The sequence below is a fragment of the Urocampus carinirostris genome, chromosome 5 (assembly GCF_059441175.1).
Source record: "Urocampus carinirostris isolate Australia breed hairy pipefish chromosome 5, RoL_Ucar_1.0, whole genome shotgun sequence".
NCBI classification, from domain to species: domain Eukaryota; kingdom Metazoa; phylum Chordata; class Actinopteri; order Syngnathiformes; family Syngnathidae; genus Urocampus; species Urocampus carinirostris.
The window spans coordinates 26,930,001-26,957,594 of NC_142353.1; the positions used below are offsets into that span (position 1 = coordinate 26,930,001).

Consider the following 27,594-nt stretch of genomic DNA (forward strand, 5'->3'; position numbering starts at 1 on the left):
GGGCCTTCTTCCCTGGAGCCATCTTGAAGAACGAAGAAGGTCTCGTTTTCATTCAAATGCGTGGTGGACCTTCTTCTCTGGAACCATCTCGAAGCATGATAAGACTCCATATTACTTTCACGGGACTGATAGCCAGAAGGCAGCAACCACTGAACGGGGGGGGGGCACCCTGTCCGTCCAGCACGGCGTTGATACCTCCTCCAAGGTGTTCAAAGGAGATAACCGGCTCTGCGTTCATCATCCATAATACAAAAGCCTCCCAAATGTCCATCCTGGACTCGGGGGACTCAGAGGACACGTTAGACACGTGTTTAGAATCCTAGCAGGACCTTCGCGGCCAGTCGCCAACAGGGTAGGGAGGGTTACTTTAAAAATGTAATCCGATACAGTTACTAGTAAAAAAATCAGTCATGTAACCCGAATACCATAATATTGCAGAAAAGTATCTTGATTATTTGAGTATACTTTTGGATTTGTCCAGTACCAAATATTCTAAAAAAAAAGATATAAGACATAAACATGATATGATTAAAATTACTACATTTTGTTGAAGAGAAATGAACTGTGTGACCACAAAAAAAAGCTCGTCTTGGGACCAAGAGGTCGCAGGTTCCATTCCCGGCTTGTCCGTGTATATGTCCAAGTCCTTGGGTAAGACACTGAATCCGTAATGCCCCCGATAAGCATGGATGACGCTGCTATCTGTGTGTTTGTGTGTGAAAATGCTCAAATATTAACCACAAAGTGTGGTTTATTAAGCGAAAATAAAACTTGGCAGACAAGATAGTCTCTGTAATAGTTAACATTAAGAGCAAATTAAGAACGTAATATTGTTTTAAACACAGTAAGTGTACACTTTCTAAATTCCCAACAAACTCTGGGATGTACCGTGTAGAAGTTCAAGTTTTACTCGTTTTAAGCGGGGATGCCAAAGCTCTTGACAGTATTCTATACCTGTCAAGCTCCACGGCTCCATGCCCGTACAAACTGTCGTGTTTTCCTGTACAAAATACAAAAAAATCTTACACCATATTTTTTCCAAACCTGTTTATTCATGTAGTTTAACATGTTATGTTGTACACGTGTTTCATTATAGCATTATGTACATATTCTTAAAAATAAAATAAAATAGAAAATAAAAAATAACATCAAGAACAATTGTTATCAGCGTAACTAAAATATTCATTAATAACATTTTAAATTCAAATTTGTAAGTAAGGATATTTTTGGAGGAAAAAAATATTCGGCATTTCTATTTTGTAAGCCAAACCAAAATATCAACCATTGATGTATTTTAAATTGCAAACAGACTATTTACCAGGGACATAAAAGTATTAAAGCCTTGTGAAGTGATCGGCAACTGTTGGAGGTATGAAATGGCAAAACATCACTTCTAAAGCTGTTAAGGAGTCTTCTGGTGTAGTGCCTGGTTTCGACCCCCCTGCAAAATCCTTCCCCCCTCGCATGAACGCGCATTCTGCTGCGCTTCCGACAATTGCGATCGTATTCTATATAATAAGCTTATTAAAACAATAAAGCTATTGTCGGAAGCGCAGCAGGATGCGCATTCACGCAAGGAGGGGAGGATTTTGCAGGGGAGTCAAAATTAGGCACTACAGCGGCAGACGCATGCGCACAGTAGCATCAAACGCTCGCTTCGTTTGCAACGAAAAAAAACGATATTGAGGATAGAGGCTACCGCAGCGAACTGACTTGACTGATTTGACGTTTTGTGATAGTCTGTCCATACCGGATGGTAACCATAATTGACAAATTTGCATTTTTCCGTAAAGATTTTCTTGTACATCGTACACTTCTTAAAATTCATAATAAACTACTCTATAATAAACTTTTTACGGCAAAAACGTACAGGTTGACAGGTATGGTATTTAGATTTAACGAGGCTGTCCCTTCATCTCAGATTGACTTGTGTCCTCCTCAGTCTAACGCAAGTGTCTTGAATGCTTATTTACAACAATTATGTTCAACGTGAATTAAAACATTTTCACCACATAAAAATATGGTTATCATATTGTGGATTTTAAACAAAAATGAAATGCCAAAATAAAAAAGGAAGACAAGCAATCAAATTTACAAAATGTCCCTGAATGCATCACTAGTGTGCTACAGCGCTAATACAGCCTCACGAAACCGCAGGCTCGCACCAATTCTACGGAATAAGTGCTAAATTGAAGGAGGAATAAAAAACAGTGATTGAAATGATCATAGATACAAATTTTCGATCGGCACATTATGTCTATATAGTTTTAAATACAATTGTAATCCTGCAAAGTAATCTTTATTTTAGGCCAAAGTACCTGCAATTTGGATGTGTATTTTTTTCTATAACAATAACGGACTACAATTATTTTTTTTTCTTTTACATTCTAAGTACGTAATGCTATTACTTCCCAAACCTTTCCATAATACAAGGGCTTTCAAAATGTCCATCCTGACTCGGAGGACACGTTAGACACGTGTTTGGAATGCTAGCGGGACCTTCACGGCCAGTCGCCAAATGAGAACCCGGACGTGGGATCACGTCCCTGGTTAACGTTTAGCATGAAGAGTGACAGTCGGCTGTCGGCGCTTATGCCTGCAGCCGTGACGGAGCTCGCCGGGGCTGACAAATCCTTTTTGCGTCAGTCACTTCTCTTTTGTTTTCCATATCAAGTGGGGAAACTTGAGTCAGGGTTTGGAAAATGCATCTTGACTTGCAGGCAGAATGTGAGAATTAGGGCTGGAACAACCACTAGGTTAAAGCGATTAAAGTAGATTATTATAAATGGTAAATAGACTGCATTCCTATAGTGCTTTACAAGTCACAGAAGACCTTCCTGAGCGCTTTACAATGTATTTTACACTTACCCATTCACACACACAATCCCACACCGATAGCGGCGTCAGCCCTGTAAGGTTCCTACCTGCTTATCAGGGGCACTAGGAGTTTAGTGTCTTGCCCAAGGACATTTCCACATTCACACCGGAGGAGCCGCGAATCAAACCTGTGACCTCTTGGGTTCAAGATGAGCGCTTTACAATGAACTTTACACTTTACCCTTTCACACACACTGACAGAGCGATAGCGGCATCAGCCCTGTAAGGCGCCTACCTGCTTATCAGGGGAACTAGGGGTTTAGTGTCTTGCTCAAGGACACTTCCACATTTACCCCGGAGGAGCCGGGAATCGAACCTGTGACTTGTTGGTTTCAAGATGACTTCATACTTTACCCTCTCTCACACACTCACACACCGATAGCAGCGCCAGCCATGTAAGGTTCCTACCTGCTTATCAGGGGCTCTAGGGGTTTAGTGTCTTGCCCAAGGACACTTCCACATTTAACTCAGAGGAGCCTGGAATATAACCTGGGACCACTTTGGTTCCAACATCAATGCAAACAAGTGCAATGGATTCTGATGTAAAGTTTTAGGGTTGTAGTACCATTTTAGTCCAGCGGAGAGCGTCTTGAGACCGTTTTCATGAAAGTATCTTTTAGAAATCCTTTCTGTTGAACATCATTACAAACAGAATTGAGCAAAAAAAATGATAACCATTGAAACCAAGTCTGTGATTAATGCAAACAAAAGTACACGAATAGCTACTCTTGTTTAGTTGCATGGCCGTAACCAATTGACAAAGTAATCCCTTCATATTTTTTGGCTTGTGCAATCTTTGCCAAGACACTCGATATCCATTTTATCTCAGGGCTTCAAGATCTCTTTCTCCTTTCACAGTTACTGGACAAGACAGTCCTAGCAAATGGGAGGTTTAAAATCGTTATCATTTTTAATATGCCATCTCAATCTACTCCATCAATCTGCATCCACCTGCTACTCCACTCGAGTAGTCACGTCACACCAATGGTAAATCATTTTTTTCTGTAAATGAATAATTATTCAGAATCTTAATTAATTAGAAGCGTGTAATTAGACAAAAGTAGAATTTTCTATATACTATTTTGTTATTTTACATGAACCAGTTTGCTCAAATGGATCTTTGACCATTGTGATCATCTTTGCAGCATAAGTAAAATGGATCTTAGACATTTTCACCCATATATAGAAGCCCAGCTGAAATTAATCTTGAATGTCTACACAGTTTATGTCAATGTAAGAGTTAATCATTTAAAAAAATGGAGGGGCTGGGGGGCTAAATGTAGGTTCAAGCATACGGGATCACCTGAAATTTTCCGTTTTTGCTTCAAAACAACGTTGTGTCCCGATTGAACAATTTAGCTAACTGTGTTATTGCAAAAATGGTAACTTTTATGTTGGGAAGGAACTGACGCTTTCACATAGCAACACTCCAATCCCCAGCAGATGCCTGCTCCTGTCACGGGACGTGGTGGCGTGGAAGGTGACCGGACCAGAACGGAGGCAGGAGGCATGAAGGGAGAACTCAAATGCGTTGACGATCCATAGGTTTTATTTAATAAAATAAAAGTCGCCCAATACTCCGAGGCAAAACAGAACAATACAGAGTTCCTCCGGCACGAACTCAACAGGACAAGGCATAACAGACTAAAACAGGACAAGGCATAACAGACCGGGATTGTGAATAATGAGTAATGAACCAGCACCCGCCAAACCCAAAATCCAGCCTTAAATTGCAGAACAGCAATCAGCTGATCTGCTTCAGCTTGAGTTCGGGGGCGTGGCATACTGGTCGTCATGGCGACCGTGACAGAGCCCCCCTCTTAAGGGACAGCTCCCGAGGTCCCAAAAAAGAAAAAATTACTACCTCGCGCCCCGGAATGTTGACGATCGCGATTGGGGCAACCCTGCTCCCTCCTCCGAACACGCAGGAACGGGGAGAGGCAGGCGCCATCTGCGTCGGGCGGATCGGAATCGGCGCTCGGCAGGGGGGGTCTGGTGGCCAACTGGACAGGGGATGACAGACAGGCAGAACCGACGAGAACAGGACAGATAAACAGGACAGGCAAAAACAGGACAGATAAACAGGACAGGCCGATGCAGAAGAGTCGCACTCAGGACAGGCCGATGCAGAAAAGTCGCACTCAGGACAGGCCGATGCAGAAGAGTCGCACTCAGGACAGGCCGATGCAGAAGAGTCGCACTCAGGACAGGCCGATGCAGAAGAGTCGCACTCAGGACAGGCCGATGCAGAAGAGTCGCACTCAGGTCAGGCCGATGCAGAAGAGTCGCACTCAGGTCAGGCCGATGCAGAAGAGTCGCACTCAGGTCAGGCCGATGCAGAAGAGTCGCACTCAGGTCAGGCCGATGCAGAAGAGTCGCACTCAGGTCAGGCCGATGCAGAAGAGTCGCACTCAGGTCAGGCCGATGCAGAAGAGTCGCACTCAGGGGGGTCAGATTCAGAAGAGTCGCACTCAGGGGGGATCAGATTCAGAAGAGTCGACTAAGGGGGTTATCAGATTCAGAAGAGTCAGACTAAGGGGGGGATCAGATTCAGAAGAGTCAGACTCAGGGGGGAACAGATTCAGAAGAGTCAGACTCAGGGGGGAACAGATTCAGAAGAGTCAGACTCAGGGGGGAACAGATTCAGAAGAGTCAGACTCAGGGGGGAACAGATTCAGAACAGACAAGACAGGACAGGAAAGACTGAACAAAATCAGTACAGGGAGAGTCAAGGCAGGCATGGGAGTCGAACAGGCAGGCTTGGGAGTCGAACAGGCAGGCTTGGGAGTCGAACAGGCAGGCTTGGGAGTCGAACAGGCAGGCTTGGGAGTCGGAGTCGGGCTGGCACGCAGGGGAGACGGAATAGCAGGCAATCGGCACGGGAGTCGGGCAGGCAGGCATGAGAGTCGGGCAGGCAGGCATGAGAGTCGAACAGGCAGGCTTGGGAGTCGAACAGGCAGGCTTGGGAGTCGAACAGGCAGGTTTGGGAGTCGAACAGGCAGGCTTGGGAGTCGAACAGGCAGGCTTGGGAGTCGAACAGGCAGGCTTGGGAGTCGAACAGGCAGGCTTGGGAGTCGGAGTCGGCCCGACGGGCAGCGGAGTCGGATTCGGACATGCACGCAGGGGAGAGGGAATAGCAGGCAATCGGCACGGGAGTCGGGCAGGCAGGCGTCAATTCTTCGTGGGACCCCATTCGAGGCACAGCAAGGGCCACGACGGGCGGGGCCGTGGTTCGAACGGGCAGGGAAGGCCAACTCAGTAGGCGCCTGCCGAACTGCGCTCTCCAGCTCTCCCCAAGTCGCGCTGGGATCGTTCGCTGAGTTCTATTTGTTGGCTGGTTCATTCTGTCACGAGACGTGGTGGCGTGGAAGGTGACCGGACCAGAACGGAGGCAGGAGGCATGAAGGGAGAACTCAAATGCGTTGACGATCCATAGGTTTTATTTAATAAAATAAAAGTCGCCCAATACTCCGAGGCAAAACAGAACAATACAGAGTTCCTCCGGCACGAACTCAACAGGACAAGGCATAACAGACTAAAACAGGACAAGGCATAACAGACCGGGATTGTGAATAATGAGTAATGAACCAGCACCCGCCAAACCCAAAATCCAGCCTTAAATTGCAGAACAGCAATCAGCTGATCTGCTTCAGCTTGAGTTCGGGGGCGTGGCATACTGGTCGTCATGGCGACCGTGACAGCTCCCACGTACTGTCACCCCTTCAGAGGTGTTTTCTCGATCATGGCGGCGCTTATTAACATGGAACGGTCTCGGAGAATCGTGGGTGGCAGACTGTGAAGTGACTCACGTTGCGAAAACAATAGCAACACGTAATTAAAACGGCGTGGAGGTAGCACGATGCTGTTTTTTTAAAACTCCAATGCAAAGAGCTCTTTCCTCCAAGTCTGAAATTGAGGGCAACATAATCCCTGAAATATTTTGAGAATTGTGTTGTACGTCTGAACAAAGTTGCCAGAACAGCTGAAAAATCTCACTGCTGGCCTGTCAAAGAAGATGCTGGGAAACCGGGAATGATCTGAATACCTTCAGTAACACGTTATCTATCCTGATCAGTATTTGATTGTGTAGATAACATACTTACAGAATGAATTACCGTAATAGGGATAGAAGTTAACATAATGCAATATAACGTTGTTTTTTTATTACATTTATGTCTCGTTTTGGCTGAATATAGCCCAAGACGGACGGATGGATGGATGGATGGATGGATGGATGGATGGATAGATGGATGGATGACAAATGGATGGATGAAAGCACAGGTGGATTTTCAAATGCAAGTAAGGATAGGTGGATGGATTTCCAGATACAATGATAGATAGGTTATTGATGGCAGATGCAATAATGAACAGATGGATGGATGGATGGATGGATGGGTGGATGGATGGATGGATGGATGGATGGATGGATGGATGGATGGATGAATGGATGGATGGATGGATGGATGGATGATAAAATGGCAGACAGATGGATGAATCAGCACGTGGATGGTCAAATGCGATGCGATATAACAGATGGATTGCCTGATGCCATGAAAAATAGGTGGATTCCCAGATGCAAGTATGAACAGATGATTAATAAAATGATAGATGGAAGAAAGGATGGATGGATGGATAGATAGATGGATGGATGGGTGGATGGATAGATTGCCAGGTGAAAAGAAAGAGGTGTTGGTGGATGTATGGATAGCTGAATGGATGAATGGCAGTAGAGACGCAAGAATGGTTGGGCAGATGCTGTTCTTTCAGAAATGGCTTTATTCTGCCACTCTTCCTTATAGGGCGTAGTTATACAGACTACGACTAGTAGTTGTCGTATGCAGACTTTAGCTGTGTATGCTTACAGCTCATCCAATTTGATCATATGTATCTTGGTTGATCCTCTGATTGGCTTTCTTCGAGTTTTGGACAAAGGTTTAGAGGGACGGCGAGGTTTCAATAGGTTTGCATTGGTTTTATGCTCTCTTCATTTTTACATTATCGCTTGCACAGTGCTCCGGTGTGTAAATGTTGCAAAATTAGTCATTTAGGTCAACATTGGATCATTCAAAAGTTAGCAGGGAAACTTGTGGAGTCAGTTAGCGTCGCTTGAAAAAAAAGGGGGTCAATGTTTTTGCAACACCTATTTTTCAGTTTTTTTGTTGTAAATCTAGTTAAAAAGTGTTGTAAAAATTTGGTTCCACCTCACAATTGTGTCTCACTTCTTGTTGATTTTTAGAAGATATTTTCAGGTATTTTAACTTTAAGTTTGAAGCCTGAAATGTGGCCTTATGACAAAAAGTTATTGGGGGCCAATACTCTCGCTAGGCATTGTATAAAACATAACCTTTCGCTGTGGAATAGACAACAAATCAGAGCTTTAACAGAAGATTGGTCAAATCCATTAAAAGACCACAGTGATGTGAAATTTTGCTGCCTTCCTTCAATTTTAGACTCTCATTATGCTTTTCTGGGCTTCATCGAGGCGAGCCACAATGCGTTTTAAAAGTTAAAGTGGAGCTAATATTGTGCTCCGAGGGCTGTAATTTACCACGAGGCGGCCATTGATTTTCCCGGGAAAAAAATCCAACCCTTTTGCTAAAAAACATGTCATTTATAAGAATTATATCTCTTTTTTGCTTTCAAATGAAACCGAAAGGCAGGATACAATTTCACTCTGCGGGGCTATCTTAGAGAGAAGTATGACAAAGGGCACGTGTAGGACAAAGAATAAACGGGATTGGAGTGTCTGCTGTTCAATTAAAGTGTCACACGCTTCAAAGTTTGATGCAAGAATAAAAAAGGAGGCAGACAACATGTCCTCTGGGCTTGGGGACGCGTAGACTAGTGTCCTGGATGAAAAATCTATTGTATACAGCTCACCACAGCAGAGTCAAGTCATATTTATTTGTAGAGCCTTTAATAACTATGTAGGTTATGCGTTCCCTTGATTTTCATGGTTAATCAGTTCCGTAACAGCACGTATTAAGTACATTTCATGAGATCTCTCTCCTCCGTGTGTTCTTATCAACATCCAGGATGTGAGACTAGAGATGGAAAACACTTGCTGGAGCGAAGAAATTTTGTTTAGGTTTTTATTATAACAAAGTAAATGTTTGGAAATAGTTTTATAATTTAATTTTTATTATAATTGTCTTTATTAGCTACACTTTTGTTCTTAAATGTTGTGATGTTACTCTTTTTGTTAACATTAACAACATGGGTATTAATGGCTGTTGTCATGTCCTGCACGGTTGTCATGGCGCCCAGCTGGCCCCGCCCCTTGACACAGGCTGAGACGCATTGGACTGATTGCTCTTGGAGTACCTAAGCGCGCTCCTTTGTACTGTGCGTTGCTGGAACGTTTGTTAAACCTGGTTAAACTCCATGAGACCTTTGTGAGACTTCTGTTAAAACCTGTTAAATGCCTAGTTCTGTGAATCTGCCCGTATTCGATCCTGTTTTGTTTTTGGTTTGATCGTTAGTTTGTTTTTGACAATTTGTGTTTTGTTTGGATTTCTAATCCACTCCACGACCATCGATCCCCGGATCGAGTGTGCGCACCCTCCTCATCCTTCCCCCAATAAATTGTGAGTACGTCTACGTGAATGGGTCCTTTTTTCCTGTTTCCCGCTCCGTTTCGTGACAGTTCTACGTGTTTTATTAATATAATGGGTATTTTCGAATATGGAGGAAGGTATAATAATAAATGCCATTACTTAATATGGGCTACAAAATTTGGTAATTGAACAATGCTGGCGAGTACCGAGATATACTCTATAATTGTGTGTACCATAGCGTAGAACAAGCTATCTGCTTTACTGTGGGGCATGGAGTTATACAGGCAAACTATGGCTTACTCACTAAAAAGTGTGTTAATTGATTTCTAAATTACGTCCTGGTTTTATTTCCTGTTCCCAAGGTGAAAATGCCACAGGTGTATCCATCTGTAAGTAAATCAATATATAGTGTAAGCCACGTACAAACACTCCTTGTAAACACAAGCCACACAGAAATTGAGCACGCTTTCAGAGACGTTTTTCCGTTTACAATCGGATTATTGCTTGTGTGTATATGTAGTCATTGATGTTGCTCAGACTTTAGCTAATGACCAATCATAGCTCTAATTCAGAAAGCCGTGGAAAAGTTATTGGTCGTTAGGATCAATGGTAGACATTACACTGTTAGCATTTGAGTGCTTATGATATTTAATTCAGTGATGTCATTTGTATTCTATCTATAATCATTTTTTTAGCAAACTTTCATTTTAGTAGACAATCAATTCTCTTTGATGAGTATCTGGAGAGGTCAAGCCACATAAGGAAGTCCTAGCCTCAACTCACTTCACGACACTGTGTGTTTAATTTAACAGCGCCAATGTTACCGTGTGATATTCCCTTTAGCCTTTTAATACCTTTTTTATACCTTTATTTAAGAGTTCCCATCGCCTGTTGGAACCCTTGGCCTTTAACTCGATAATGGAGTGTGATAACAGAGTGTGCATGAAGATTCGTTCTCCGTGGTTTTATCCGAATCTTCTCACCTTACAATGACGGGCATGATCCAATAGCAATTTGCAGGAACCATTTGGGCTTTATAAAATATAATTCAAATTGTAATACTTTGACCCCAAAAAACCCTTACCTGAAAATATATATTGACTTGTTAGACCCGGAGAAGCGGATTCCATTAACGAAATATAAAATATCTTTAATGTACAGTAAGTGAATCGGTATCGGATAGAAAACAGAAACAGAACAATGAAGTTTAGTGTGATTTTCAGAATTCAAATACATGAAAGCTACTCCAACACAGGCTCAACTACACATTCCTACTGCATAATTTTGAAACACAAACTGGATCTAAATGAAAAAGAAAATGTGAAAGGAAGACGACACTGACTTTGTTGGAACACAAATAACCAGCTCCCACATCAATAACAAGAGTGACAAGACGACAGGATGATGTATCAATATATATATATATACCTACACTTTGAAAGAATAATTAGTATGACTATGTAATATTCACCAGATGAAATGTATGACCGTCCACAAAAGGTCAGAGTCCGGCAGTTTTCCATGCTTCTGTTCTCCTACATACTGGATTGTAAAGAGCAGGATCATTATCAAGCCTCTAGCTTCCCTAATTATATGAATAAGGTGTGTTTGAAGACAGAAACAGAAAATCTGCTGGATTCTCTTCTTTGAGGATCAAGAACCCAGAACCTTGAAAATGACATCCATAACAGTGTAAAAAAGTATGTCTGCTTTTTAAGAAAAAGCCATATTTTCAACTTTAGTTTTCTTATCTCATTCATGGTCTCAATTTCGCTGCAGTCTTCCTCCGTTATCCGTGTGAAAAAAAAAACAATCAACACTCTGGACAGGTTGCCAGTCAGCTTCATGGCACAACCGCCGACAGACAACCGTTCACACCATCACTGAGTCGGAACTGAACTGAAGCCTGCACAATAATCAGGCAAATGTCCCAAAACTTCGACGTGCTATTCATCAGACCACATAATAGCATTAACTCTTAAAATGCATTACAGCACCGGCGCTTGTCCCCAGCTTTAAAGGCTGTAGCAGTTTTATGCCTTATCCAAAGACATTTTGTTTTCATTGAATTTCTGTCGCGGTCGACCGCCACTGACAGTGATCGGTAATGTCTGACGCCACTATGACACCCCGCTGAAATAATGGGCATGTGTGCAGCTCGGCAAAAACGATCACGACTAGGAAACTGGACTCGGATTACTAAAATCATTCATCTGTTGTATGTGTCTCTGACCTTTAAAACTGTTGTTTTTGGTGTAAGAAGCTAGCGTCTGCATTAGTTTAGAATGTAACAAATCGCTTATGTGACTGATTCAAAACAAACGTTGTTCAAATGTCTTAAGATTATTCATCCATTATCTGCACCCGCCTATTCTCAGTAGGGGCGGCAGTAGCACTGGAGGTAAAGCGTGAATCTTGCGATCAAGCGGTCGCAGGTTTGATGCCCGGCTCCTCTGTGTTATATGTCGAAGTGTCCTTGGGCAAGACACTGAATCCCTAATGGCCCCGATAAGCAGGTAGTTGACTTGCATAGCTTACGCTGCTATCAATGTGTGTGTGTGTAAGTGTGTATGAATGGGTAAGTGTGAACCACATTGTAAAGGCCTTTGGGAGGTATTCATTGACTTGAAAAGCACTATATGAATGCTGATCGTCTACATTTGAAGAAAAGAGCAGAAGTTGGGTCGCAAGGGTGTTGGAGCCCATCCCAGCTATCTTTGGGGAGTGGGCAGGGGACACCCTGAACAGGTTGACAGCCAGTCGCAGGGAACATGAAGACAGACAACTCACTTGCTCATTCAGACGTAGGGACCGGCTGATTAACCTGACATGCATGTTTTTGGAATGTGGGCGGAAACTGGAGTACCCGGAGGAATCCCATGCAAGCACTGGGAGAACATGCAAACTCCACACAGGAAGGCTGGTAGCTGGATTTGATCCCATGACCTAAGAACTGTGTCGCAGACATGCCAACCACACAGCCGCCGTGCCACCCCGTTTTAAGATTAATATGTAACTTATGCTTAGAATTTTGAATAATCATTGGTAATCAAATTAACATTTTATTCAGATCAATAGAAATTGTGAGGACTCTGGCTACAATAGACTATAAAGTAACGTATAAGAATGGACACGCAAACATGGGTGAAAAACACCCATGGCGGAGAAAGGCAGGTCCCGATCCCTTTTCCTTGGACCTTGTTCAAAACAGAACACCAGAAGCAATGGAGACTAGAGCTTGAGTTACGCATGCAGAAGTGACATCACACAGTAATACTCTGCCCGATTTGCTACCCTCCTGCGTTTTATTGACAAAGGTTTGTAGCACTGAATGTGATCATAACACATCAGTTCAATCGTCACACACCCTGCATGTCTTGCGACACTAAGAAAGTGTCATGATTGCTGATTCGGGGCACCTGCGGCTGACCCATTGGCGCCAACAGCCCTGGTCGCTGGTTGGCTCCCTGCCACTTTTTAAACCCCCCGGCTCCCTCTCACCAGCGTCAGACCGTTTCTTCGAACATATGCTTTCAGCTAGGCAAGCTCTGTAACTTCCAACATTCTCCTGCCGTTTTCTCCTGCCATCTGCTACCCGTGTCCGACGATCATCGGATCATGGAAGCAAGCAATAAAACTGAGTAAAAACGAACGCTATTGGGTTCTGTCTCCGTTTCTGGCCTGTGACAGAAAGGGCAAATAGAATGAAGCCTATCGTAATGCTGTACTAGAAAATGGGTAAATATCTGATAACTTTGCATCATGCAACATCAATGTCTTGTGACACCACAAAGTGGCCAAAAACAATAAAACAAATCAAATGCAGTAAGCCTTTGCTACTTTGCGCATTGGTTATCGCCTGTTCACTGAATTGAATTGTCATCGATGTCAACATATCATGCATTTTGTTCAGCAGCATACAGCACGCAGGAAATGTTACCATGGGAGCAGGTTCTGGAGGGTTTTGTGGGTGTGGTGGGTGTATCTCTGTGTGTATGACTGTGATAGAATAGAATAGAATAGAATAGAATAGAATATAGTTTTATTGTCATTGTTACAAAATGGGTTAACATATTGTGACAATGAAATTGGGCATGACACTCCAGTTTCACAAATTCACAGTGAGGTAAAAAGTCAAGAAGATAAAGGAACAGAGAAGATAAGGTTATAAAACTAGGAGGATAAGACTATAGTTATAATTTACATGATAAAATGTCTTATGCTGTCAGTCAAACAACCGGGCGGGCAGACACGTCAATTTGGCCACCCAAATAAATGCAGAAAATGGCGACAGCAAGCCTTTGGCTGCTCATTACATTGAAAAGAATCAATTAAATCGGACTCTGAGGAAAGTCAGAAGAGCGCGAAGAATTGTTGATCATCAGCAGATACTCCGTGATTGTTATTGGGTCGATGAAGTGACTGAGAAGGCGTCATGAGAGAACGCAATATCGGGGCTGCAGGTCATACCTATCGCGGCTAGGCTATGTCACAACTCTCACAAACTACCCTTGCCAAGCCTGTATTCCACCAACGGCATATCCATTACCCATGAAACGGAGCTACAACTCGAGGGAAAGCCCTACACTCAAGATGATTGTATTATAGTTGTTGCAGTGACCTGGCTCAGTTCAAGAATACCCAATGCTATCATCCAGACGCTCTTTAATTATCTTTCTTGGATTGAAAGGGGAAGCCCTCCAATTTCATTGTACTTTTGTATAGTGACGATGAAATCAATTCATTCAACTACAATTCTGTGGTCTGTGTTTTTATTTGTAGATGTATAGTTGTTAATTTGTCACATTCGTATACTATTAGTCGGTCATCCCAAGGTAAGTTTGACATTTTGGGGCTTTATTAAAAGAGCGTTGCAACTTCACAGATTTTCACATTTCAATGGGGGGTCTGGTCTGCATTTACTGCAATAACCGAGGGATAACAGTATCAAGCTGAACAGGATCAACCATGGAACAAAGAGCAAGATGCTTGAAACCTGGCACGAAACAAGGATGAACAGAAGGAACTGAAAGAAAACTAAGAATTAAACACACACTGACAAACCAGACAACAGCGGACACCTCAACTATTCACTCAGGAAGCTGATCAGTTAATACCAGAAAGTCAAAAACACAGTAATTGACACTGGAAATCCATGAAATATAAAACTGACCTACAAAACACAAATCAGTTTTTTTCAGAGCTGAAAGCGGCCACATCTTATTTAGCCCTGAAATAAGTTCAACTTGAAATCTCCTTGGACTGCAAAGAAGATTTTAGCCTGCGGTAACAGTTAACTGGACAGGTGACAAATTGAGTACAAGAAACTCAATTAGTTAGAGAGAGGAAATGGACTGATTGGAAGTGGAAATTCTAACACATTGACTTTGGGGCAGGGGTGGGCAAACTATGGGCATATATATATATATATATATATATATATATATATATATATATATATACAGTATATATACTGTACCTCTCTCACCACACCATCCATGGCGACATCACACACCTTGTCTCACACCAGTCAACACAGGAAACTCCTTACTCTGACACATGCTATGCAGTTCATATAAAAACTCTTCAATGCTTCCAACAACTTTCCACCCACTCCATACATTACCATCACCTGCCACAAGACCTCTCTATCGACCCTGTCATCGTTACCTTTTGCAAAATATTTCTCACACACCTGTCGTACTGCAAACACCTGAGCTACACATACTCTTTCTTTTCCTGAAACCCATCTGCTCTTCCATCTCCACGTCATCCGTTCTTCCTCTCACTCTCTTAATCAAGACTCTTCCATACTACTATGGAATACTTCTACAGAAAAACTACAAAAACACCACTATAGTGATTCTATAACACAAAAATACTATTAAAAAATTATACACCAAAAATACAAAAAAGAAATACAACTACAGCAACATTAAAACAAATAATAAAGAAATCTACAGAAATACAAAAAAAACAGTAATACTAAAATACAAACATTCTACAGATAGATATACCACAAAAAAATATTACTAAGGAGATATGATGGCAAATGTACACTACAACAAAAGTAATACTACAAAAATGATATAGAAATAAGAAGAAACTGACTGCAGGAATTCTAAAATGTGGGCGGAAACTGGAGTACCCCAAATATTACCACTAAAACAATTAAAAAACAAAAATCTAATTAAATGCTTAAACAGGGACAAATATTTTATTTTGCTTACATTTTGAGTGTTTCAAAACCTGATGAAAGTAATCGATTTTAAAACAAATATGAAGAAATATAACATGTAGAAGTCTACATGCATATTTATTCAAATGTGGAAAATACTTGATAGGTTTCCAGGATTGGCCCCTCGGACACATTTTTTATCCCGATGCAGCCCTATATAGGTACTATATATTGCTTTAGGGAGACAAATAGATGGACGAGAACCAAACTCTAAAACCGAGAAATTCACTCTGACTGCGAATTTCGGACTTCAGAAGTCAATTGTCCTTCAGATCAGTCAAGGTTGAAACGTGGGCAGCGCCACTAAGACTGAGCCATACAGCGCTCCGTCCATTAACTGGACAGCATCAGACGCAGACAAAATCTCTTCCAAATCCTAACGGAATCCGGATCTCTGATCAAAGTCCAAGCCCATAACGAGGGACTTTATTTAGGACGGACTCATGAATCCCACGCATCCACTTAGTACCATTTGTCCTCCAATGAGTGACTTTGAGTCCTTTTGATGGTCATGGCGGGGATCTAGACCGGAGCACGACCTCTCACGACTGATTGAAGACCGTGACCTTTAAAAATGTGGACGAGGACACAGCCAGCTTGTTACTCAGTCACCTGTGTTTCAACTCTAACCTTAAGGGGAAGAAATATAATGAGCTTATAAAAAATGCGATCATCTTAATCCACTGAAGCTGTGAGCTTATTATATAATTTAGTTTTTCATACATTTCCTTTTTTTATGCAGCGGGAAAGCGAAGACCAGAGCTGTTTTTTCAAAGTCACTTTTGGTAACAATAGAAAAAAAGTCATTTTTTAGACTACTTAATTTACTCTTCAACTCTAAGTATCTGATGTAAAATCATATATTAGATCTTCAGCTCATTTAATGCCAGACGTGTCTCTTTAATATCAAAAGAAAGCTTGAACCCCCATCTTTTATTAGAAATAAGTAATTTCTGTTTTTTAACCATTCTTTAGTAAACAACAGTAAAACATTGCCGAAATGTCTTGAAAATACAGGCCCTGGCCTACTTACAAATAGGATAGGTTCCAGACAATCGTTCATAAGTTGAATTTGTTCGTAAGTTGCTTCAGTGGTATATTTTGTATGTTTAAGGTTTGTATAAGTAACCTGTATTTTTTTTTTTTTTAAATAAGCATTTCATAAGATAATATGCACTATTAAGATAGATAAAGTTGAGTTTACCTTACTTTTGGAAGATACGCTTCAAGAGGTCCTCCTCCGTGGTAAAAAGTGACGAAAAAGTGTTTTGACCATTTTCTCAACCGCATCAAGCTTTCTTATTCAACTTTTTATTTCAAAACGGCTCGCCTCTTCTTTACACTTTACACCAACCATTTTGCATGGATGCACGGGATATTAAAAAATAAAAACGTCAAAGTTCTTAGCGCACTCAAGATACAGTACCCGTAGTATGTTTACACATGAACCAGGAAGTAGAAGCCGGATTTCTTCTTTGGGCTGGATGCTGGGTGACCTCTCACAGCGCCACCACATACCGGTAGCGGCGGAAAGAAGCATTACAATAATGTCCTGTTAATGGAAAAAGGGGCACACAATACAAAATCTCACTTACAGCAATGTCCAGATATTTTTCGACATCTCAAAATCTTTTTTCGTATCTACCGTTTATTGTAATTCGAATGGTCGTAAGTAGGGGAGCGTCTGTACTTGTTTCCAAGACGATTTCTGAGAAAAACAGATTTTTGTAAAAGGATGCATTTAGAGCAGAACTTTCATATTGGTGCCTTTTTTTTTGCATTTGTGATATGTCCACAAGAAAAAAATCTACAAGATTATTTCCATAAAGACAAGAGCACCTTGTTAGCAAGATAACATTTATGCATGAATGATGCTTGACCTTTGCAAGAACTTTTCAACTCCCGATGTTTCCGGTGACATAATCACAAGGTTCTGGTCACCATGGCAAACATGTTCTTGTGGGTGTGCATACAACATCCTCCCTCTCTGCCTTGATTATGACGGAGGAAATTCGTCACCTTTTTTTTTTTTAGAAAAAAGCTCTGTTGAAAAAGTTTTTTGTGTGTAATTATCCATATCTTTGCTTTTCTCACCCCATTGCCTACTCGCCATAGGGGGCTGCGTACATACACTCAGTTGCCAGAAAAAGGAAGCATCACCTGAAAGCGGGGGCTACCTTGATCTAAGGACAAAATCCAATTAGAGCCACTAATCTTGATTTATCATACCGAACCCATTCCCAGAGGCATGATACTTACTGCCAAACCCTTTATGATAATGATTTTTTCAAAATAAACTAGAAAAATATCTTTTTACAATTTGGCACTTAAAGACAATGCTTCTGAAAACATATTTATACCTTATGGCATTGAAAGAGTTAAACATGTGATTTTTTTTTAATTCTTTTTTTTTTTTGCAAGTACCACAATGTGCTTCTACAGATTATAATTATATAACATGTTTTCATATTGAAGAGAGCGCACCCCATCAATCATCAACAGTTAAGACACCCTCCCGGCATGCAAAGTTGGATTTTGGGCTAAATCTGGTCTAACCTATTTTAGACATTATTTAGTCTAAAAATAGACGTCTAAAATTGGGTTGTTTTTAGCCAAATTTCAATCTGAAAATAATTGTCTTTTCTTTATGTTGATAAACACGTTTTCTCGAGTTTTATTTAAAATCAAATTAATACGTCTTTGAACGTAACATTAAGTCTTAACATGTTCATTTTAGGAGATGTTATTGATGGGCAGTTAAGAAAATATACCAGCCACGTTTGTTCAAGATTTACCTTAAACAAAATAAAGCACTCTGGTAAATGGAACTTGGATATTCGAATAAGCTTTTCACAACATACTTTCAAGATATTTTCAAAAACGTTTTCCTGTCAGAATTTAAAATGTATCAACTACATTTTTCTAAGTACAAGGAAAAAAATTGAAAAACTTCAGGAAGAGGAAAATGAAGAAGCCTTGAGAAGGTGCCGCACATGAGGTAATCCCCTTACCAGGATGACAAGGCTGCAATAGATGTCGCAAGGCTATAATCAACATGAAATACAGGTCGCAACAAAATGTCCAGCTGACAATGCATTTGTCCAATGCATTTCGAGCCATCATACTGGCACCTGGACCTGATGTACGCCATCATCTAAAGCAGTGGCGTAAAAAAGGCGGCCCGCGGGCCGGATCAGCCCCGCTGAGGGATTGAATCCGGCCCGCAAGACAACGCTCAGAGAACCGCAAGAGAAAAACAAGCTGCAGGTTGAAATATATCATTGATGTTGCCAAAGCCAGGTGCCTCTCACAAATGCTGTACTTGTATTTCTTTCACGGTCTCTCTTTCTCTTCCTCCCTAATTCTATTACTCTCTGTCTCTCTCTCTTTCACTATCTTTGGCTCACTTTTTCTCTTTCTTTGTTCTTCTTTGTCTCAGTGTCTTTTTACCTTCTTTTGATCTCTCTTTCCCCTTCCGCTTTCCCCTTCTATTTTTTCTTCCTCTTTTTTTCTCTTTCTATTTCTCTTTGGATTTCGTTCTTTCTTTCTCTTTTCCCCTTTCTCACTATTTCTCTTTTTATCTCTTTTTTTTCACGCTCTCTCTTTATCTCTCTCTTTCTTTGTCCCACCCTCTCCACTTTTCTCTCCCTTTCTCTTATTTCTTTCTTTTTCTCTTTCTCTCTAATGTACTAGTCCGTCCCCTAAGAGAATGCTTGTTCTATTGTGTGGCCCGCGAGTTTGACACCCCTGATCTAGAACCTGCAGCATCGGTCAAGATTTTTCATTTGTTAGCATGTATTTTTAGTCTGATCCTGGCCCATGCGTTGCATTACCAGAAAGAAAATACTTTCAAATACAAAGAAGAACAATAGATTTTTCAGATTTTGTTCATCACAAAAGACATTTGTACATTATATTGTGAGTTTAACAAAGTTCTATTGGGCGCTGCCTGCTTGGGCAACACACACACACACACACACACACACTGACCAACAGTGCAATACTTGTCACAACTCATCAATGAAAAAAAAAAGGCAGTATGGCCTTTCCAGATGGCCCCCCCGTTCGCCTAGGAGACTCTTAATTCCACAGCCATTATGAAAGGACAGCACCCGCAAACTAGATGCATAACATCCATTAAAACAGCTTTTTCCCAATCGAGCACAAACGCATCTTTGCGGTTGCCGTCACATGTGGCCAGCCGGCCGGGTTTCCAAACAATGACTTCTTTTCGGCACCAGTAACCGAGCGGCTCCAGATATATTGCGGCACTCTAGTAAAACAATGCGCTCTGGTTTTACCTGAAGGAAAGCGCCTCTCCCCCATCAATTTGAGCTGCAGGACAATGACGCTCGCATGATGGTCTCCAGAGGCTCTTTGCTATCTATGGCCTCTCAGGGGACAGTTGCCACCTCTAGAATAGAAGAGGGTGTCAACAAAGACAATCTTGTACTCATTCACTGGGTATGTTTATTTGGAGGGAATAGTCAGATCGTGTTTTTGGACCAATCTGAAATAAAATCCGCAATTTTCTGATGTTAGATCACGAAGGACCTAAACGAGATTATTATTTCAAAAAAATCGAAATATTGTTGGTTAATTTCTAAGGCCTATACCTATCCATAGCCTGGTATTTGCTTGTTTTTTCGCTAGCCGCATTTGAGAATGGCAGGACTTTGCTGGATAACATAACCCTAGTAATGTAGATTCTTGAAAAGCTTAAATAAGATTGTGATCCCAATAAAATTGAAAGACTCTTCGATCGTCTTTAAAGCCTATTCCAATCCCTATCCTGGATTTAGTTCATATTTTGCTCGCTGATAGCCTCATTTGCAAAACTATAGTAATATTTGATTGTGAAGGACCTAGACGAGATTGTGATATCCAAAATGGAAAGATTATTTAATTGTCTTATGGGCCCACTCAACTTTTAGCTTGGATTTAGCGTAGATTTTCGCAATTTGCTAGCCACATTATCATACAGTATACCTTTGGTGGCTAACATCATTGTAGCATTATTTTATAACAAGCGATTGAGATCTCAAAAATTCAAAGATCATTTGATTGTCTCCCAGGCCCATTATAATCTCTGACTTGATTTCAGCTCACAGGTAGCTTCAATGTATTTGAAAATGCAGCTAATGTTAGTGTCACAGAACTAAACTCCCAATAATTGCATTATGGATATGGGCACTAACTGCTAATGCTAGTTTATTTGCATCCATGGCTAACGATAAATCATGCAAATGAAACCAGTCCAGTCGATTCCTTCCTTTTAGTATACATTTGCCGTAATTTTTAGAATCATGATAAAATGGATCTGTTGATTTTGTTTAGAAGAAAAAGCGATTTCATGCCATATCCAATTCCAATTCAAATCTGACTATTCCCCTGTGTCAACGTGCTGACTCCAAGCTTTACTTCCAAAGGAATATTTTATGTCAATAGCAGTTATACAAATTCATAAATAAATAAACAGCATTCTGTTGGTTTATATATACCTTTACCTCTAGTTCTTAAAAAAATATATTTTTTTGCGGATTTGTCGCATAATAGATTGGACTTGTACACCCTCGTCGCCTTCGTTCCGCGAGAGGACAGCACGATTGACTGTGAGAGGCTTAGCGAGCTAGCACGACTCGTCCTGTATGACATGTGCATTTCCCGAGGCGAGCACGTTACTAAATGCGCTCAGACAGAGAGGCTGTCGTGACCCACTTCCGTGGAGAACCACGCTCGTTTCCTGCACTAATCCCAACGGTGGGTTTCTGAGGCTTACTTTAAAAACGTAATCTGATACAGTTATTGGTTACCAGTTGAAAAATTTAATCAATGATGTAATCCGGATACCTGCAGTAATTTTGGATTATTCCAATACGGCAATTAATTCAGTTTCTGCACCACTTATCCATACTAAGGAAGAGGGTAATCAAGACCAAATAAACATAACATATATAAAATTACAATATTTTGTTTAAGATAACTGCAACTGCCTGGCAACCAGTTCAGGGTGTCCCTTGTCCACAGCCCGAAAGGTGGCTAGGATGGGCTCCAGCATCCCTGCGACCCTACTGAGGAAAAGCAGCACAGAAGATGGTTGGATGGATTTTTAACATGAATGAAAAATGTAAATTGAATTGGAAGAAACCAAGGTCAGGTAGTTGCTTGTAGTAGAACAAAAAGTGCTTACATTTATACTCTATACTTTTTATTTATAGTCTATTGAGCAAAAATAAAACTTTGTTTTTCACATTGCAGGCAAGATATGCTCTGTTTGGCTCACATGAATAGCACATTAAAAAAAATTGTTTTGAACAACCAGGTGTTAGCCTTGTAAAGCTACACCAAACTGAGATTTCTCGAGTCCAAGTTAAAGTTTAGCTTGTTTAAATTCGGGATGCCAAACCTCTTGATAACATTTTAATTTACTATGCTAAGTAAAACATTCTCACAATATAACAATACAGCGATCATACAGTGACTTTGAACACAAATTAACTGCAAAATACAAAAAGAAGACAACCAATCATATTTACTACACGTCCCTGAACGCATCACTAGTGCGCAAATGAACCGCACACAAAAAAACAGCAACAAAATTAATCCTACATTGAACGAGAACAAAATACAGACAAAAGAAGTAATTAAACCTGCAGCACAGTGTAAGAGTTGGCTATGTGTATGTAAGTATAGATTTAAATAAAATTGTAATCCTGCAATGTAACTATACCTGTAATTTGACTCCATCTTTTTTCCGTTACTGTAATGGAATACGATTAAGTTTTTTGAATCCTAATTACCTAACGCCGTTACATATACATTATTCCGTTACTGCCAAATCCTGCACACAGGTAGGCTCGGCCTGACTCTGGCTGCAAAATTATTCACGCCGAGAACACATTCGTGCTTCTGTCCCTGCAAAACTGCAGGGCAAAGACGGAGGAGTATGTCTAATCTTTGACATGCTGAAAAGCTGAAATGATGTAAGAAATGATTTAAGAAACTATGTGAAATTCAGAGTACGGTAGTCCCACGTTTTTTGTGGTTTGGAGCCATCACCACCCTAAAAAGCACACAAAACTGGGAAAATATATCTTATGACTTATACTTGTTTTGTTTTTCTTTATTTGTTGCCACTTTTTGTTATTGCCTGAAATTATATTGTGACTTATGTTAGGGATTTTGTTGCTACTAAATGCTATTGCATTTCTTTTCCTTGTACAGTATTGTTACAATTGCACTATTCTCTTTCACTCACAAACATTGCACTATTATTATAACCTCTACTAGTCTCTAAGCGCTACGTTATAAATATGTTTTCTGCCTTTTATCCTGATAGACTTTTATCTCTGTTTTCTCTTTAAAGTCTTTATTGCATGTTTACATGTAGTGCCATGTCTTATACTGTTGCATACAATGTTTACTATTTGTGATCAATTATGCACAGAAGACACTCATACTGAAGCCCGAAAGATACCATTTCAAAAAATTCGGAAACCTAAACCCATATTTTCTTGCATGAGGAAGGAGGATTTTTGGACAGGGACAGGACATGAAATGCGGTGTTAATCTCTACAAAACAAGAAAAGACAAAGTGAGCTGGATACACCTGAGGCAGGTGAAAAGAACCAATAGCTGTAGTTGGTCATAGCTGGTGAAAGTCGGTAACGTTAGTGGCTGGCATGAGAAGCTACTAAAATGGCCAGTAAAAGATTTTGAGAACCAGCTTTATTCACACAGCTAAAAGTAAGATTAATGTAACCCCTGTCAAAAATCCCCTGTTCCTCCCACCCAGTATCAGAATACAAATAAGCCAATCAATCTATCAAGGAGTGTAAATGTTCAGCATTAACTCAATGAGTTAGCAGCAGAATTGAACGTGCACGTCTCACTTGTCGGAAAGTAATTCTAAAAGGCACCTGTGTTAAAAAGCCCGCTATCCTCCCTCCCAATAATAGGAAACAAATAAACCAATAAATCAACCAATCAGTATAAGTCCTCAGCAGGTTTGGGTAGGGTTACTTTAACTTGATTACTTTCAATTACTTTGGGATTACTCCAATACCAAATATGAAATGAAATGAAATAATCTGCATTTATATAGCGCTTTTCAAGTCAATGATTTCCCAAAGCGCTTTACAATGTGCTCCACATTTACCAGCGGCTTTGCAGCCATGTAAGGCGCTAACCTGCTTATTGGGGGTATTAGGGGTTCAGTGTCTTACCCAAGGACATGTAACACGGACGAGCCGGGATTCGAACTGGGATCCCTTGATCCCAAGACGAGCGCTCTACCTCCTGAGCTACTGCCGACACTTAAATGCTGACTGAATATGAATAAAATTATGACTCACAACACGTGGTAAGCTTTCTCTCCTGGCTTTGATCTAGTCAAGTCAAGTCAAATTTATTTATATAGCCCTTAATCACAAAAATGTCTCAAAGGACTGCACAGGATTACAGTTACAAAATTACACAATTACCTGATCATAAACTAGCAAACCAGCATGCGGGCAAGGAAAAACTCAAAAACCTCAGTGTGAGGAGAAAAGAGAAACCTTGAGAAAGGACCTCACATGTGGTAATCCCCCTTCCAGGATTGAACAGGGTGAATTACAATTAGCATTACTGTACACAGAATAGTAAACACTAGGTAAGATGTTGAAAATGTCCGGAAAGAGCATGACATCAACGACGACGCCAGCTGGTAAATGCAGGGGTTGACATGCTGCAGGTCAGACCCCGGTCCGCTGACCCATCCCAAATCATCCTTCTCCTTCGTATCAGCCAGGCAGGCCTCAGAAAAAGACAGGACAAAACAGAATACGAGGTGGGCATCAATCTCTTGATCTCTTTGATCTCCGGCAAAACTAACGTAAAATGCGACAGAAACAAAATGAAAATAAATCCAAACAGCTTGCCAACATCATTTTTGCCGTTCCATGTATTCCGTTACTCCCCAAGCCTGCACAAAATGTTGTCTTTTATTAGCATATTTGGTATTGGAGTAATCCAAAAGTAATTGAAAGTAATCAAGTTAAAGTAACCCTACCCAACCCTGGTCCTCAGCAATCATCAAGGGTATTCACAACAGAAATGCGCATGACAATCTTAGTTGACCTAAATTAATTAAATGGACAACGACAGAATTCATTCTAGACTATTTCTGTTATCGATTTTTTTCGACAACATTGACTAATCGTTGCAGTCCTATTGTACAGTGGGGAAAAAATGTTCTATGAAGGGCTGAAAACATCTTATTCTACACAGTAAAATGAAAATGTCGCAAGTAGAGGAATCCTCTCCCGCCTTTCCACCTAATGTGAGGTTACAATTAACCCAATCAAACACTGTGAATGATCACCATTTACTTAACAAAAGAGCAGCAGAATTTCACCCGCGTGGCTCACTTGTCCGAAAGTCATTCTATAAGGCAACCCGTTAAAAAAACCCTTCTTGTTACCCAATATCAGGATATAAATAATCAATGAATTAATCAAGAGTGTAAATGCTCAGCATTCACTCATCTAATTTGCAACAGAACTATACGTGTCTCACTTCGAAAAACCGTCGCGTTAGCAACCCACCCTTTAAAATAATCAAACCAATCAATCCATCGGAGAGTTTAAATGTTCATCATTCACACGACTGTGCGTGCATGTCTCACTCATCTTAAAGTCATTCCTAGAGAGCCCAATATGAGGACAAAAAGCAATCAATGAATCACTCAATCAATCAAGAAATGTTAATGCACAACAATAAACGAATTAGCAGCGGAATTGCACCCGCATGTAGTCTCGTTTATCTAAAAGTCCAAAAGTCATTATAAAGGTCACCTTGCATCAATGCTCCCTTTTTAAATAATCAAATCAATCAAAATCAGTCAATCAATAAATAAATCAACCAATCAATCAACCACCCAAACAGTATAAATGCTTAAAAAACACTCAACGAATTTGCAGCAGATCTAAACCTGCATGTTTCATTTATCCTAAAGTCATTCCAATATTAGGATGCCGAACATTCCTTTATATTTTCGCCCTCAAGTAATTCCATTTGAGGGTATGAGGGGAAACAAAAGTTACACCCACCTTCTCCCTTCCAATACCCGGGTACAAATAAACCTGATAATCAATAAACCCGTGAAAATGCTCAGCATTCTTACACTAAATGTGCAACAAAGTTGTGCATGTCACATTTGTCCTCTGATCATTCTAAAAGACTCCCCCACACCCCCAGAGTGAGGATACAAATCAATCAATCAATCAATCAAACAGTGTAAATGCTCAAAATGCACTCAACAAATTAGCAGCAGATCTAAACCCGCATGTTTCATTTATCCTAAAGTCATTCCAATATCAGGATGCCGAACACCCCTTTATATTTTCGCCCTCAAGTAATTCCATTTGAGGGTAAGGGGGGAATCAAAAGTGACACCCACCTTCTCCCTTCCAATACAAGGGTACAAATAAAGCTGTTAATCAATAAACCCGTGAAAATGCTCAGCATTCTTACACTAAATGTGCAGCAAAGTTGTGAATGTCACATTTGTCCTATGATCATTCTAAAAGGCACCCCTACACCCCCAAAGAGAGGATACAAATCAATCAATCAATCAATCAATCAATCAAAGCTTGTAAATGCTAAGCATTCACTCAACGAATTTTCAAAGTCACTCTACAAGGCACACCTATAGCCTCCCGCGCCCTCCCAATATCAGGATGGCAAACACCCCTTTATCTTTTAGCCCTGGTGTAATTCCGTTTTAGGGGGTAGGGTGGGGATTAAAAGTGACAAGACACCCCCAGGCCCCCACCCACAGCCCCTTGTCCCCACACATGTGATCAGCTTGTTATCCGTTGGCACAAAACCCAGCTTGCATTTCATTTGAAATATTATTTCCATTTGGCACAGAAACAAATACATTACTTGCCCCTATTAATAGATCAACTTGAAAATACGATTGGAAATAATAAACACAGTGAATACTGTTTGCCTTAAAGTCCCGATTATTTTTTGTTGTAACGCAATGTCAAATAAAATGTTCCCCTACTCACCCATCACACGCTGCGGGACAGCGACGCTCAGGCACAGCGCGATGGAGAGGAGGAGCGGTCCCATCCTCTCGAAACCAAGAACCTTCTTCGTCAAAGGACAAGAAAAAAAAAGAATGACGGACAGATCAATTACAAGTTCCCTTTGAAAAAAACGGTCCTGTTTGATAAAGTCCACGCGTGGGGTGCAAGTGGATCGGTGAGTCGCGCCGGAAGAAGTGGAGCGAGGTGGCCGGGTTAACCTGCCCACTTGCTCGCTTCGTTACTACCGCAGTGAGTGGAGACCGAGGTGCGCGCAACTCGCCTGGACCCACGTCAAGCTCTAAAGCTTTAGTGTAAAAGGTTTCCGGTCATGCCCTACAAAATAAAACAGATTTGAAAATGTAATCAAAACGTCAGTGGAGCTACACATAGAATGTTCTTTACTGTCATTGATAAAAAGTAGTGTAATGAAAAAAACATGTAATAAAACACTAATAAATAAGAAAACAAGATGAATAATTAAATAAGATAATGCATTATTAAGTGAGGAATATGTGGGGTGGAGATATATGATATAATATAGTAGAATAGAATAGAATACAATTGATCAAGAACAAGATTGTGACCGAAAACTGTCCATTGCTTCTAAGGCCTGTTCTGGGGGTCGGAAACCAGCCGCCCAGAAGCTGCACATGGCAATTTGGCGCTTCCTAGTGGCTCCCTGGCGGTTTTTTCAAAAAGGGTTTATAATAGAAAAGTACTTTTTTCTGTAAGAGAACAAACATGACACATTTAGATACATGCAGTACTTGTTGCTTTTCTTATAAAGCTCATATAAAACTTAATTTTTTGCGGCTGCAAACGTAAGTTGTTGTTTTTTTGTCCG

The 27,594-nt window shown here is 40.8% G+C and overlaps 1 protein-coding gene and 1 long non-coding RNA gene across 2 annotated transcripts in view; one reads left to right on the forward strand and one right to left on the reverse strand.

The window, feature by feature from the left end:
• Positions 1 to 27,041, reverse strand: part of edil3a (EGF like and discoidin domains 3a) — a 132,439-nt gene extending 105,398 nt beyond the window's left edge. Inside the window, exon 1 of the mRNA XM_088336362.1 lies at positions 26,730 to 27,041. Within this exon, the coding sequence (XP_088192488.1) occupies positions 26,730 to 26,793 (64 nt within the window). The 5' untranslated portion in view covers positions 26,794 to 27,041. The remainder of the gene's footprint in view (positions 1 to 26,729) is intronic.
• LOC148365901 (uncharacterized) lies at positions 5,525 to 6,579 on the forward strand. Its single transcript, XR_015850428.1, has 3 exons — positions 5,525 to 5,631; positions 5,674 to 5,858; positions 5,943 to 6,579. It is a non-coding gene; the product is annotated as an uncharacterized LOC148365901 (long non-coding RNA).
• Positions 27,042 to 27,594: the final 553 nt, after the last annotated feature.